The 15,458-nt window shown below is 55.9% G+C and overlaps 1 protein-coding gene across 3 annotated transcripts in view; it reads right to left on the bottom strand.

Annotated features, from left to right (window-relative positions):
- Myo7a (myosin VIIA) overlaps positions 1-15,458 on the bottom strand; it is a 67,331-nt gene that overhangs the window by 8,609 nt on the left and 43,264 nt on the right. For 2 of the 3 annotated variants that reach the window (XM_048435103.3, XM_087901587.1), the window contains exons 23-38: positions 14,209-14,418; positions 13,886-14,089; positions 13,481-13,657; positions 12,939-13,022; positions 11,823-11,950; positions 10,324-10,450; positions 9,557-9,676; positions 8,999-9,172; positions 8,054-8,281; positions 6,210-6,380; positions 3,863-3,980; positions 3,151-3,277; positions 2,434-2,717; positions 1,596-1,786; positions 1,002-1,126; positions 446-603 (exon numbers count right to left, since the gene is read on the bottom strand). In XM_048435103.3, coding sequence (XP_048291060.3) covers positions 446-603; positions 1,002-1,126; positions 1,596-1,786; positions 2,434-2,717; positions 3,151-3,277; positions 3,863-3,980; positions 6,210-6,380; positions 8,054-8,281; positions 8,999-9,172; positions 9,557-9,676; positions 10,324-10,450; positions 11,823-11,950; positions 12,939-13,022; positions 13,481-13,657; positions 13,886-14,089; positions 14,209-14,418 — 2,626 coding nt within the window. The remainder of the gene's footprint in view (positions 1-445; positions 604-1,001; positions 1,127-1,595; positions 1,787-2,433; positions 2,718-3,150; positions 3,278-3,862; positions 3,981-6,209; positions 6,381-8,053; positions 8,282-8,998; positions 9,173-9,556; positions 9,677-10,323; positions 10,451-11,822; positions 11,951-12,938; positions 13,023-13,480; positions 13,658-13,885; positions 14,090-14,208; positions 14,419-15,458) is intronic. The other variant, XM_048435104.3, reaches the window with a different exon arrangement.

Here is a 15,458-nt window from a genome sequence, read left to right as displayed (position 1 = left end):
TCTCCAGCAGCCATAGCTTCAGCAGAGCCCGGGAGCCTTTCCTCAGCAGACATCCACCCTCTAGATGTGCTGAGTTATTTTGTATCCTTGAAATAGCCCTGCTAATTCGCCTTAAGACATGGTGTATGCCACCCGCCTCAGGAAAACCTCCCTAAAGATTGGGTCAGGCCACTTCCTGGGCCAGCATGGCATCCTTATGAGGCCAGGGGCTAGCTCTGGCTACGGCTTTGTCTCTGTGCCCAGTCCAGGACAGAAGGCTCATATTTCAACAGAATGGCAAGGCCAGAGGAGGTGGCGGATGAGGCCATCCCTTGCATAGTGTGAGGCTCAGCCAGGGTCTTCCATCTGTCCCCAGGACCCAGCCAGCTCTGTGGAGAAAGGTCTTGCCGTGCTTTGTCCTAGGTGTCCTCCCTGCAGCCCCACCAGCCCTTGTGGCAGCGGATATCTATGAAGGCCATGCAGGCTTCCTGGGATAGTTCCTCGCTGCCCAGGATCTTCTTGAGCAAGGCCTGCTTGAGCGGCTCTCGTGTGTGACTCCACAGCCGGTCCTTACCGCGGGCCTTGGACACCATGACCCGGCTCAGCGTGTGCTTGGGTGGAGGTCTGTCAGGTGCAGAGATGGTCAGACCCACCCCACTACAGGGTGCTGGATCAAGAGCTCCGGCTGGTGAGCGCCTCCTTCCCACTCGCTCTTTCGGATGTGCTTTTCAGTGTGCACGCGCGTGCCACCTCCCTGGGAGCCTCTCTGCACTGCTCCCAGACACCCCCAGTCAGAGCTGAGCACCCAAACCCACCGCATCCATCTTCCTGCCCAACCCCCTCTGCAGGGCAGGGGACCTGCTCCGGTGGCACAGGTACCACCTAGAGGAAGGATGAGACCACAGGAGGGGCTCAATTCTGGACGACAGAATCTGTCTATGCTGCCCTGACCTGGCCCTGCTCTCAGATGGGGGCATCTCCAAGTCGGCCATTCTTGTCCTAGCCCTGGCACCCAGCATCACCTGAAGTAATCGTAGGAAAATTCCTCCAGCGTGTAGGGCTTGGCGCGCGCCTCTGGCTCTGCGGAGCGCAGCTGCAGGAGCCGGACCACATCCTGCCTCTGGTCTGGGGTCATGGTGACCAGGGCCTAGGAGGCAAGGGACAGGGGGCACCTGTCAGTCGTTCCCTGAGGGCCACTGGGATACAGCAAAGCTGGAGCTTCCAGGATGAGGCGGAGGGACTTGGTCTCCATGGGGGTAGACACCAAGCCTTTCCTTCCCATGCCTACAGTTCCTGTGCCCCAAGCAGGCTGCACTCAGAACAGCCCAGTCTCATGGATTTATTTGCACAGAGCTGCCCAGAGAGCCATGCTGAATCCCTGAGCTGCCGTCCAGGAAAAGGACCCTTACCCAGCTGTGGCCCCATTTCCCTTAAGACACTGTGACAAGGATCCCCCATCCCTACCCCTAGGTCCCTCCTCAACTGACAAAAGTGTGGAAGATACCCATACATAAGTCTGTGGTCCCCTGAGACCCCAGGGCCATCTAGACAGAAGATGCAGATTGTTACATTCCAATCACCAGGTGTGAGAAGGAGAAAAAGGGAGGGTCACATACCACAATCTCCCGTGGTGGCAGGGTGACAGTGGGCATGACGTATACACAGTCAGTGGGGAAGTCCCCACGCTGCTTGGTCCTCTCGTTGATGCCGTTGGCCCAGCCCGAGTTCATGACCTGCTCTCCGGTGTCATGGTCGAGGATGATGAGGTCTCCCTTGGCAAAGCCGAGGAAGCCGGACTCCTCGCCGGCTAGGAAGCAGGGTGAGCGGGTCCACATAGGGGCAGAAAATGGGGCTCGGTTGGAACATCTTCATATGGGCTGGTGATTTAACCAGCCGCTCCTCACAGAAGCGCCGAGGCTCTATCCTTTCTGCACTCGGCAAACCCCACACCCAGATTAAGCCACAAGTGTGGGTCACCCTTCTCCTCAAAGCCCATCTCCTTCCTCCTCACTCCTGGCCTTCCTCCCTCCCTTCTACTTTTGAATCAGGCCAATGCAATTGCAGTTTTGGATACACAGGCTTTCTCCTGCCTCTGTGCATGGGTCTCCTCTGCCTCACTTATGACCAGGCTGAGTGGAGAATCTGACCTCCAAGTTCCCACAATCCTTTGGGCTTCCATTATCACTGTGTGATCACCACCATTTCCTACTTCCCTCCACATTGCCCAGAAGGTAGGGAGGACCCCATATAACTTGGAGCCAGTGGTCGGAGGCAAGTTATAGTCCCAGAAGGAGGGAGCGTTCCATGGACTGTGTGGACAGGTAGTTCTGCCCTGGGCCCGTGTCTACAGACAAGGTAATACTAAGGCACCAGCCACCCTGCTGGATGGTGGGGGTCGGGCCAGTTCTACAGTCGGCCTGCTACCTCTGAGCACCCGCGTCAGCGGTCACTCACCAGGGTTGGGGTTGTCCTGCAGCGCCACCACATACTTGGACCTCTTCCGCAGTCCCTCCAGAAAGGTGACCACCAGGTCACGGATGTCCTCGGCATTGCTAGATGTGAAGGTGTACTCGTCCCCTTTGATGGTGGCCAGCGTAAAGCTGGGGGCCATCATTTTCGCTCCCCTACAGGACCAACACGAAGAACAGGGTCCAGCCGGGGTCAGCCCTGCCCAGCCTGGGTGACAAGTAGCACAGCCCAGATCAGAGCAGCCCAGTGAGAGCGAGATGCGGCACTCCCTGAAGGGGACCAAGGCCAGCCCGTCAGAGTGGCCCAGACACCCACGGGGAGGTAAGGTCATCTCAGACATGTCCCCTCGGAGGCAGACATAGCATGGCTACAGCCCACTCTGGCCCAGGGCCTTCCTCATTGCCCATCTCTGTCCTTATTCCCCCTTCAAGGCTTAGCCTGGATGCCTTTTCCATTAGGAAGTTGTTCTCCCCGACCCCTGCCATCCTCATCATATCTGAGCTGCGTTCCTCCTGTCCCAGGACAGATGCCCTGGGCTGCACTGCACTGTAGAAAGTGGCTATTCTAGGACCCCACTCCCACCCCCGCCCTGGGTGCTTCTCAGCTGGCAAAGCGCTCCCTGTGGATAACAACTGTTACGTCCCCAGCCCCAGGTGCTGCACCCTCTCTCCCATCCCTCTGTGCCCTGGCGGCCATCCCCACCTACTGCTGGACACAGCCATGATCTCTGGGAAGGACAGCTCCAGAAGCACCTGCTCCTGCTCGTCCACGAAGTAGACGCCCGTCCAGTTCACAGCCACGATGACGTCACTCTTGGGGAGGGGAGGGCCTGGGACAGTGACAGAGGCTCTGGAAGGGGGGCCTCCCTGATCTGGGGCCCCGCTCCTCCTTAATCTTCATCACTACGAGGAGGCGTCTTCGGCAGGAGGGTACTGATTCCCGGGCTTATAAATAGGGGGTGTGAGGCTAGGCTCTGGTCCCTGCTCTGCACCAAGGGCAGACAACTGAACCCCAGGGTTGCCAGTGGCCCTGACACCTTGCAATTCTGGGAAGCCCAGAATCAGCTCAGGGCTGACCCGGAGCTGACACGCCCAGCGATGACCACAAAGGCAAGCGGAGGTGATGGACCATGTGGACTGGCACCAGCCAGTGGCTTCCCCTCAGTCACAACCACCCACCCTCTGTCGGAAACAGCCCAACAGAACATCCCATCTATAACCTGGCTACCCTCTTCTATGCAGAGTAGGGGCTTCAATCCCATGGGCCATGAGCCCCACCTGCTGGTCATCATTGACTGCTTGTCCCCATAGCCCCTCAGCAGTAGGACCCGAGAAGACCACGCACCTACCAACAGATAACCACCCTCCTTCTGCATGGCTGGGGTCACAGCCAGGACTGAGAGATTGGCAGATACCTGAGAATTTGTAGGCTTCATAAAACCTGGAGAAGAGCAAAGGCCACTTGAAGCGGGCATAATTGACCACATCCTCTTTGACCTTCTGAGCATCCGTTCTCCTCTGGGTATAAATTCCCTGCGGAAGATGGAGTGGGATAAAGATCACAGGCAATGGCCAGTCTCTAGAAACCAGCTAGCCCCGTTAGGGGCTTCCGCTCCCATCAGCCCACGGGCAGCCCGGCTGCACGGCTTCCTCCTATGCAACCAGCACTGGGGCTCTGGCAAGTCTGTTCTGTGCAGGTCCCAGGCAGAAAGGGAACACATAGCTGCCACCCTCAGGGAGTTCCCAATGAGACCCTGGGAGGCCAGGGCCAGGTTCAGTGGAAAGAACATGCTATGTGGGGAGGCATGCCAATAGAGAGAGGATGTGGCCTCATGGCACAGAAAGCCGGGTCCTAAGAGTGGGCTTCTACAAGGCTGGATAGGCGAGCCGAGGAGTAAGCAGGGTCAGTGAGTAGGAGAAGGATGGGCCTAGAGGTCAGGCCCAGCAGGAGCTGCTGTGATGCTCCTGCCTAGGAGCGAGGCGTCAACATTCTGCTGCCTGGGAAGGACCCCATGGTCCTGGAGTAGTCTCGAGGGATCAAAACAAACACATGGCCTGGACAACACATAGACCCAGCCCCAGATAAAAATGCTCATCCCGACCACAGAGGGCCAGTGTGATCCCAGGCCAGGGACAAGGGACAGTAAGCAGTAGCTGAGAGGTTGATATGACCAACTTAATCTCAGTGTTCAGAAAAGAACCATGTGTATGTGCGTGGAGAAAAGCTATAAAGCAGAACACGGCATCCAGGGGCCCTCAACTTGCAACTTCTGTGCATTGCTTCAGGATTTCTCTCTCTCTCTCTCTCTCTCTCTCTCTCTCTCTCTCTCTCTCTCTCTCTCTCGTGTGTGTGTGTGTGTCTTTCTCTCTCTCTCTCCCTTCTAAATCCTTGCGTCCAAGCCTTCACATCCCAGGATGCACAAGTAAAGATAAGGTCAATAAGAAGTGGTTAACATAAGGTGTCTCACGGGGCCCTATCCCAACAGGCCATGACCTTATGGGAAGAGGCAATTAGGACCAAAGTGCGTGTGACCACAGGGAGGATAATAAGGAGCTGCAAAGAGGGGACCTCGGGGGGACCCTGACCTCAGCCCCAGGCCCCAGAACCAACATGGAAATGTCTGAGGTCCACATGTCCGGTGTGGCGCCTTACCACCTCCTGGAAATGCATCCACACGCATTTCGTCCAGGGCAGAAGAGCCCGGGCCTCTGTGACATACACTCAGAGGTGCCGTGAACCAGGGAAAGAGAACTCGGCTGCAGATGCCAGAAGACCTTGTCTGTCCCCCTCATGACTTTGTCCCTAGGGCCTGACTATAGAATAAAACGAATACCACCATGCCGCCCAAAGCAGCCAAACATGCACGCCTTGCTAGAAATAAATACTGGGGTAGCCGGGGAGGCAGAGAGCTGCAAGCTGACGCTGTCTGGGCGGGAAAGCGGACAGGCTTCAGTAACTTGCCAGGGGAGCAAGAAGAGATGGCCAAGGAGATGGGGTGTTCCCCTTGGGAGATGGAGGGATGCAGGAGGGAGACAAGGGAGGGCCAGGCCTGAAGGAAACCCTTGGATGGGCATGCAGGATCTACATGCAGGACCTACATGTAGGCCTACAGGGAGCTGAGCAGAGAAAGGGAGAGGATGTGTGGAAGGAACCGCAGGACACCGGGGTGAGGGAAGGCTTATCCGGAGGGTATGAGAGACTGTATCCATGGGGACCCCCGGGAACGTAGGCTAGGCCTACTCTGCTCTGGTACTGCAGAGCCTTGGAGGAGAGAGGCACTCGGATGCGTCACCACAGCCCGGTTATTGCTTCCGCTCCACGTACGCGGGCCCCTTAGCTCCAGTGGGAACTTCCCATATTAGGTCGTGGCCTGGGACTTCTAGTAAGGAGTATGGCAGGAGCCTGTCCCCAGGTTCCCAAGCAGGAAGGTACTGTAGTTTTGAGGGAGAAGGGGGGGTACAGTTCCTAGACAGCAACCATTTTCAGTCCTGCATGACCACTCAGAAAGCACAGCAGTGTAAGCAGCTGGAGAGGTCACCATCAGAATCCGCAGGACCAACTCTGAGCCTTCTGTGTCCCAGGTACGCAGTCCAGAGGAAGTGACAAAGGACATGATGAATGGTGTCTGTGGTGGTAGTGGTGGGGATGAGGGTAAGAGGCCCTAGCCCCTAGCAACCTCCCAGGCAGAAGACATCAGATACCAACTGTAAAGACTTGGATGCTCAGCGCTGCCCCTCCTCCGAGCCCCTCCCTCTTCCTACCTTCTTGTGGGCAGCAATGGCCAGCTGTGCCCACTTCTCGAGAGTCTTCAGGGACGTGATCTCACGGTCAGGGATATAAGTGGGTACCAGGCTCAGCAGACGCTCCAGAATCATCTCAGAACCGTAGTCCACGAAGTACTGCTGGGAGGCCAGCTCAGCCAGGTCATCCTCCTGAGGAGGGGGCTCTGTCAGACCCTAGGGATGCCCTTCCCAGCCAGGTCATCCTCCTGAGGCGGGGCCCCCGTCAGACCCTAGGGGTGCCCTTCCCAGCCATGCCCCTGTAGCTTGGGACCCCTGACCCTCAGGACCCTGTGTTCTCAATGTCATGTTTCCCTGCACAGGACAACTATGGGATTCCTAAGCCCACAGCCATGCTCTTGCCCCATCCTGGTCCCCTTGGCACCAGCACAAGAGCTGGCTGGCTTCTGTCCAGTTCCGCAAAGACACTCGGGCTGAAAGTCTAGAAGAAAAGAGATGTCCGTCTTGGGGAGCAGGACACCAGAGACGGTCTGATGGGGGGCACACCACTGTCACCATCTCCATCACCGCCACTATCTCCCTGGGAAGACTCAATGTGGTAACAACATGGCTCGACTCCAGACAGCAAGGTGAGAATCTGCATGGGTGGGGCCCTTCTCTGCCTAAGTTGGTGCCCAGCACCAGGGTAATACTTCCTTGTGGCTCCTGGGGTTCCTGTATAGGAGCAGGGGTGATAGAGGAGGCTCTCAGGGGCCTTGTAGGCAACTTCTATTTCCCAATGAGTGGAAAGTTTAGCAGCCAGTGATGTGGCTTTAAGAATACTCTGAGGGCTGGAGAGATGGCTCAGAGGTTAAGAGCACCACCTGCTCTTCCAGAGGTCATGAGTTCAATTCCCAGCAGCCACATGGTGGCTCACGGCCATCTATAATGAGATCTGGTGCTCTCTTCTGGCATGCAAGCATACATGGAAGGAATGTTGTATACATAATAAATAAATTAAAAAAAAAGAATACTCTGGATAGGGGGCTGGAGAGATGGCTCAGAGGTAAAGAGCACCACCTGCTCTTCCAAAGGTCCTGAGTTCAATTCCCAGCAACCACATGGTGGCTCACACCATCTGTAATGAGGTCTAGTGCCCTCTTCTGGCCTTCAGGCATATAAACAGACTGAATATTGTATACATAATAAATAAATACAAAAAAGAAGTTGGTTCTCATTCTAACAAGGAAACTTTAAAAAGATTTTAAAAAAAGAATACTCTGAATATTAGCTCATCAGCATGCACACCATCAATCACCACCCCTGCCACCGTTACCACCAATGTCACCTTTGCCACCAACACCAATAAACACCATCACCAGCATCAGCACTACCGTCATCACCAATAACGAGCCCTCTCAACATCAACACTATATATCCATCTTCATCCTGCTGCCACCAACAGAGCCACAGGTACCGGCAGCGCCACCATTATCAAATCCAAGACTCCATTCTGTCCCAAGGAGATACACTGATACACACCTGCAAACCTCGGTCTACAGGATTGGATCTTGTCCCTCAGAGCAGCTCCTGGACTAAAGACCACGTGGCTAGTTTGTCCATCCGCGAGTACAAGTATCATGACATGCACCGCAGACTGCATGGACCCCTTCCACTGGGGAATCAGGATGGCTTTCTAAGGACCCACTCCACAAAGCTCACGTGAGATCAAGTAGCACTGAATCCCAAAGGAACCCGGGAAATGCCCAGCTGCCGTCAGACCACGCTCAGCGCCAATGGAGAGCTAGCCCTTAGCTAATAGCGCACAGGTGGCTGTGGTTGCCTGCGGCTCCTGTGCGCCCCCCTCACCCGTACATCCTACTCACCTTCTCACACCGGTACTCCCCGAACTTGACCCCTCGCACCACCTGCTGGTAGATGAGGTTGGTGGCCACGTTGTCCTCCGAGGGGTTGTGCCAGGGTGTGAAGACCTCTTTCCTAAAGAAGAGCCTCCACGGCGCGTTACGCTCCTGCGCGCCCTGCTCCTTGGCATACTGCTCACACTGGGAGATCGCATCCATGACGTGGTCACTGCCGCTGCCCAGGGAGGACACCTGCCAGCCGCGGAGAGAAGGCACAGCGGGAGGATAGGCAACAGGCAGGCACGGGATCAGAGACTTCAAAGGTCCATCCTCCGTGTGAACTGCATGAGGAGGCAGGGCTGTGTCCTAGGTCCCCTGGGAGGCTGACCCGAGGTCCAGGTCGTCAGCTGGTGTGTGGCATACACAGTGACTGCTGTTCAAGGCTCAGTATCAAGCCTGTGGGGGGGGGGAGTCCTTTTTTCCCCCCTCTCAGAGCAAACCATCACTGTCAAGCAAACCATCACTAGGAGCTGATTGGTGAGGAAAAACTCCAGGCAAACTAAGCCCAAGCACAAGGTCCTGTCCCTGGGTCTGCCCGGTGGCAGAGGAAACGCCAAAGTCCCAGGCTTAGCTCATAGAAAAGACTGCGCACCCAAGCTAGAGGAACACACACAGCTGGGAAAATGTGGTAAGAGAGGACCAGTGGCTGAGTAGACCCCGCACACACCACAGCAGTGGAAGTGACCCTGGGGCGCACAGTGACCGCTCTCCAACCCCCCTTTCTCCTCTCCCTGGGTATCTGTGGTTGGAGTGAGCCCAGGACCTATGACTACGGGGTACCCAGAAGCCCAAAAGCTTTACATTCATAAATCGCTATAAATCTGGCAACGCCGGTTCCCGCGACCCACATGCGAACACCTCAGCCAGCAGGTAGCAGCACCGTACCACTCTGGGCTTGGTCCGCCGTACCTTGTCAAACAGGGCGATATAGAGGGAGAACCCAAAGCGGTCCTTAAGTGAGATCTTGTCAGCCAGGGCATTGCACAGCTCCTTGGCGGTGGTGGCGGAATCCGTCAGCAGAGTCTTGGTGGTCCCGTCCATGAAGGTCACAGGCAGCATGATGGGCTTCTTGGACTTGGTGGCCTGAGAATGACCAAGGGAATGTGGCCCCGGAATGTGGCCCCGTCACTCTCTCTACGCTCTGGCTGCCTATGGGGCTGGAGCTGACCCCCACACTCTCTGAGACACCACCTGGATCAGTCACAGGTATCTACCCTGAGGGGACGTGTGGATGTCTTGAGCCAGGGACCCAAGGCCAGGAGCAGAGAATGCAGAAGCATGGCCTTGACTAAGTTTTATGGGCATGAGACAGACAGAAAGAGTCAGTGGCCTTTCGGGGATTCTGTGAATTCTTATTATCCTGGGGACCCTGGTATCCTCAAGGAACCCTGGAATTCTGCACGAAGGGTGTTTCTGGGGCACCGGAGGACATGTGCCCTCGTGCATGCCGTGTTGAGTCTTGCCGACCTGAAGCTCCAGCCAGCTGGGTGGCTGTGTCCGAGTTCCATTGACAAAGGTCCTCCTCAGGCGCTCCTCACAGTACGGGGCGTAGCCAGGTGGGCCCCCATGGATGAAGTTCCGTAGGTACTACAGACAGGGGACTCAATGAGGCAGTCTCCACCCTAGCTGCCGCAGCAGCCTGCAGTCCATCCAGGCACACCTGGGACCCGCTGCTCCGGCAGGGTCACCTACAGCCCTCTATACTAGGCTGTTCCTGTCACCCTTGGAACCCAGTACACAGCCAACAGCTTAGTGGCAAGGCTAGACAGTCGGTCTTCTCTCCTGCCTCACCCCCTCATTCTGTATACCCTCTACTGCCGCTGCTGACTCCTCCAGGGCTCCTCCCCCACCTCCCTCCACCCTCATGGTGCCCAACTAGCACCCAGAGCCCGGCACAGAGTGATATTGAAGTGCCTATCCAAGATACGTGTTCAGGGTGCTCAGGACACATCCCTGTCATTCTTGACCTCTGGAGAGTGGGACCGGCAGAACCAAGTGCTTGCCACTGGAGGAAAGGGCTGGGCAGGGGGTGCGGGACCTTCAGGGACCTGGGAAGGGCTCTGTCCCTACAGGGGGATTTCCTAGTCTGAGAGGTATGGAATTTCAGAACTGGACCAGTCCCGGAATGCCACGTGAGGGATATTTGTGGGGCACTAGATAGCCCATGCCACATACATGCTCTGTCCCAGCATAGAGCAGCCCTGCACCCTTCCCTCTCCAGACCACCCCCCTACCTTAACAAACTTCTCGGAGGGGGCGAAGCAGCCCACACAGAGAGACACGAGGATCCAGCCTCTGGCGTAGCTGCTCTTGGACGGGTTGTGTGTGAGTTGCTTGCTGATCTGGCAGTAAATCTCATCCCTGGGAGGGAGCAAAGCCTCAGAGTGACACCTAGTTACCCCACACAGCAGAGCTGTTCTGCCCAGCCAGTCCAAGGCTTGCCAGGGTCAGCGATGGGCCAGGTGAGGAGGCCAGGCACAGGTTCTTTAGATTTGTGGGTCAGCAGGAATAAGGCACAGCCCAGATCTAGCAAAAGCTCCGGATGGGGTCCACCATCCACAAAAGTGGCCTGTATCCTAATACAGGTTTTCAGGGGTCACAGCATCTAATGTTCACAAATAAGAAGAAGCAACCTGGCCCTGCCTAGACCCCACCATTGAGGTGGCCTGAGCAAGTCACAGGCTGACACAGCAGAAACAAGCTGGGCACTGGGGAGCATCTCAGGGCCTCGAGCAGAGTCAGACTCCCTGCACCCATCTCTCCAGGGCGTGAGTGCGAGCATTCCAAGGATTGATTATACCGAGAGCTGAAGACATCAGTTCTTAGCAGTTCTTCTGTCCTGACACACACACACACACACACACACACACACATCCACATGCACACAGACACACGCACATGCACACACATACAAACACATATCCACACGCACACACACACACACATACACACAAACTCACATATCCACATGCACACACACACACACGTACTCACATATCCACGTGCACACAGACACACACGCATGCACACACACATACACTGATGTGTGTCCACCAGGGCATTCATTGATCCTCTTCTATGCAGGTAGTGCCAGGCAAGAAACAGGATTGTCTAACTCAGTAGCTTCCTAATTTCTAGAGTTCAAGAACCAACAAAATTTCAAGTTGCCATCTCTTTATCATGACAACATTAACACATGCACACATTCTGCCCATGACCCAAATCATTTTCTAAAACAAGGGCCATTTAAAATATCTAAAGTAGGTAGGCAGCCCTCAGACCAATGATCAGGACTGCAAGTGAAAGTGGCTTGGCCCATCGAGGTCCCACCCTCCCACAGACCAATGTGGAGCCTCTGGCCTGACCCCACCCAGCCAACAGACCAAAGACAGGCTTCCCACAGTAACGTTGGCCTCAATCTGGGCCAGCGGCATGAAGGTGAGCCAGCAGAAATGGGGGCCATAATAGCCATCGCTACCAGTAACGGACTGCTATTCCGTTCACTGCCTTCCCTCAGGTCCCTTATTCCACCTTTACAGATAAGGCACAGAAAGATGGCGAAGACAGGTTAGGGTTATGTGGCTAGCCGGTAACAGAGCTAGATGCAAGCCTTTTTGCTCCTTCAGTGACAGAAGTGATGGAGCCACTACCAGCTACCTTGAGACCGGCCCTGCCCCCAGGCCCTGCCTAGAGGTGCCCAGCCACAGCTGCCCATTGCCCCACGAGCACTGACCGCAGTGCAGGCCGCAGGATGCCGTTGCCGATGATGAAATGCAGCTTCTCCAGGTTTGAGGTGGGCCGGTCCTCTAGCATACTGTTGCCCTGCACTGTGGATTCCCCGTCGTGTAGCCTCTTGGTCACCTGAGCCGTGGAGACAGGCTTGAGAACAGGTGAGGCTGGGGTGTGAGCCCTAGCAGGCACCCCACAGGGAGCAGGAAGACATGGGTAAGGTACTGTCCCTGCCAACCACTGCTCAGGGAGCAAGCAGATGGGAGGATGGCCACTGAGCTTGCCCTTACTCCATCCTTAGGACTAAGAACTAGACCCCGTGCTGGGAGCGCCAGGTTGATGCCACCTGCTACAAGGGTAAATTCTCCTCCGTGGTCTCCACTGCCCCCTGCACCTCAGTTCCCATCCTAGAGAAACTGTTTTCAGACAGATATGTCCCATCCCTGACACTGAGTGGAGCCATCATTCAACAGCATTGGCATCAAAGTACACCCTGGCTTACAACCACCTGGTTACCGAGGCCCCTGGGCTTGACATGGCCAGCCTCGTATCTGGTTCTCAGTATGTGTGTCTCTCCTGGCCTCACATAGTCCCAGAAGCCGGTCCAGATTGCACTCAGATGCAGCGAGATGCACTCCGTCATAGACAGAAGGCTATGCCAGATCCTCATATCTACTGAGCCCGTGTCTGTCTGTTCTAGACCTGACCCTCCCCCAGCCTAGACAGCCCGGTGGGGGTGGGGCTTGGTGGCCTCAGAAGGAGAGGGGTGGACTGATGAGTCACGGTACAGATACCAAGGAGACCGCCACAGGAATCTGCTCCCAGGCTGGCAGGTCCTGGGAAGAACTCAATTGTCCGTGTGTTAGCGAGCAGCAGCCTCCTGTTCATGTGTGTGCATGGGTGTGCACGGCCCCTCCTCATCCTTTCCCCTGCCCTGGGACGCCCCCACCCCAAGTGCTTCCATGCATTCCTGTCCAGTGATTGCTCCAATGCTATACTGTGCAGAAGGGAGGCATCAACCACCCCTGCTCCTCCCACTCCCAGGGCCCCGTCCAGTTATGCTGCAGTCCAGCTGCCCAAGGAACCCTGAAGGGTGCCAGGCCCTGAGGTCTCTTCTTACCTCTTCTGTGAGTTTGGACTTCTTCTTCAGGGTCAAGTGTACCAACTTGTGTCTCACACTGGTCTTCTTCTGCCCCTCGGGGAGCTGGGCCGTGTAACAGAAAGCAAGGATGTGATATCCGGACAGAGGGGCTATAGGAAGTGTGTGTGCGCATGCGCACGTGTGTGTGTCTGAGTATGTGTGAGTGTTCGTGTGCACGTGTGCGTCATTTCCACACAGATGCTCCAGGTGCAGGCCATGAGGCCACTCTCTACCCGCACCCCCTGCTGAGACTCGGGCACTGTCTGCGGCCTCCCAATAAGTTGTCGCTAACACAGCAAAGTCTGTCCACTCTGCAGTGTGGCCGCTCAGTGAGGATGAACACTTTACAGTTGGCAAATGATCACACATTATTCCCACGAGTAGACAGAGGAGGGCCGGGCACTGGGGCAGGCAGAGACAGCTAGATCCTAGGACGCTTTCTGCTGATTCCCCGAGGCTGCCAGGCTGACATCATCCCCACTCGCCCAGACAGCTATCAGCTGGGGGCACTTGGGCCTCACCTCACCCTCGCCCTGCAGGGCCTGCAGCTCCCTCTTGTACGTCTTCTTGCCCAGGGTCTCATAGATCTTAGTCATCACCGGGATCTTCTCGCTGCCGTTGCTCATGGCTGTGTGGTATTTGGGCTCTGGCAGGTCCCCCATGAACCGGAGGATGGTGATCCAGACAGCTAGTGCCGCCTGAGGATGGAGTACAAGCGTCAGAAAAAGCCAGGGAGGACAGAGATCCTGGCTGAAGACACAGAAAGCACCTGGGCTTGGAGAGGAAGCTGGAGACATAGAGAGTCACCTGCAGTGTGGACTGGGTGCTGGGCCAAAGGCTGTCAGACCTTGGTCACCGCCAAGGGTAGCGTCTACCCCCTACCATCCCAGCCCCATCAGCAGTGACCCAGCTGCAGGCTGCCTCACCAGCTGGTCACCCTCATCATCATGGTACAGCAGCGGCTGCTTGAGGGGCCTCCGGGTGTAGGAGTGTGTGGTCGTGCCCTGGAAGTAGGTGGCAGCAAATTTGGCGAATTTGTACTCAGAGAGGTCCTCCTCATCCTCGTCAGGCAGGGGTAGGGCCGCATCCACGTCCTCCTCCACCATCTCCCTCCGCCCTCGCTCCAGGTCCTGGGGGTTGTGTCCCAACCATTCAGTAGGGCCGGAGCGGGGGCAGCCAGGCTGCAGTCCCCAACTCCTCTTCAGACCAGCATTAGATGTCAGGAAATCCTGCCCCTAAGTCCTAGTACCTCAAAGCCGCTAGGTGCTTGGCCCTCCTGGCCTGGCAGGCCACTTGAAGTCCCCAAGAAGCCAAACATCTTGTCCACCATATCTGAGTGGCTGATGGGCTCATGGCGGGCCTTCTCCATCTGTTCCAGCAGTTCCTTCTTCCTCCGAGCTTCCTCCTTCTCCTTCAGCTCCCGCTCCGCATCCTCACGGGCTAACTGGGCCAGACGCTCCTGAAGGCGGGGGTGATGCAGGGGAAGTAAGTCAGCCTCAGAGAACAGCTGTCCTCAGGGAGCCCGAGAGACCAGCAGGGGCAACTCTGACTCCACCAGGATCCTGACACGGGGTGGCTGGCTATGCTCACAGCCCCCATCTGGGCCAGACAAATGTCCAGCACCCCTGGACCACAGAGGACACCTCCTCTAGCATTCCCCTTTCCATGCCCTCCCCTGCCTCTACACCCTCCCCTGACTCCATGCCCACCCCTGCCTTCAGGCCCACCCCTGCCTCCAGGCCCACCCCTGCCTCCATGCCAGACATCCTGGACCACGGGGCTGAGAACACTGTACTTGAACTGACTGAAAGATTAATATAAGCCATGTTTAAAAAGCAAAATACGGGGCTGGAGAGATGGCTCCAGAGGTTAAGAGCACTGACTGCTCTTCCAGAGGTCTTGAGTTCAATTCCCAGCAACCACATGGTGGCTCACAACCATCTGTAATGAGAGCTGGTGCCCTCTTCTGGCCTGCAGTCATACATACAGACAGAACACTGCATACATAGTAAATCTTTAAAAAAAATAAATAAAATATAAAAAGCAAAATAATAATGATTGTGGTGTTTTAAAAACTAATATTAATAATGTTTTAATGATTTGGGTCATATTTCCCAAATATCAACTTCGCATATAATCAAATATAAAAATCACATGGGTACCTTACATCCTCCCCTCTTCAGCTCAATCTTCATAATTGTGTGAGCCTCCCAATTTTAGCCATGGCCTTTAGAGAAGCCACACTTCAGTGTTCAGTGGCACTTGTGACTGGCAGCTTGGGTCGGGCTACATGACCCTGGTCACTCTCCTGTCAGGCTTTTGCTCTGGGTGCCACCCCTAACCAGGAAGGTGCTGTGGGCACAACCCTCTGATTCCTGCGCCATCCCAAACCCCACGTGAGAGTTCAGCAGCTGTGTGCTGATGGAACCAGGAAGTATCTCCCAGGAAGGAGACAAGGGACAAGCTGGAGTCAGACTGCAGAGCAACAACCCAGGACAG

This window comes from Myodes glareolus, chromosome 24, assembly GCF_982192425.1.
Source record: "Myodes glareolus chromosome 24, mMyoGla1.1, whole genome shotgun sequence".
Taxonomy (NCBI): Eukaryota; Metazoa; Chordata; class Mammalia; order Rodentia; family Cricetidae; genus Myodes; species Myodes glareolus.
This window is presented reverse-complemented; position numbering and strand designations above follow the sequence as displayed.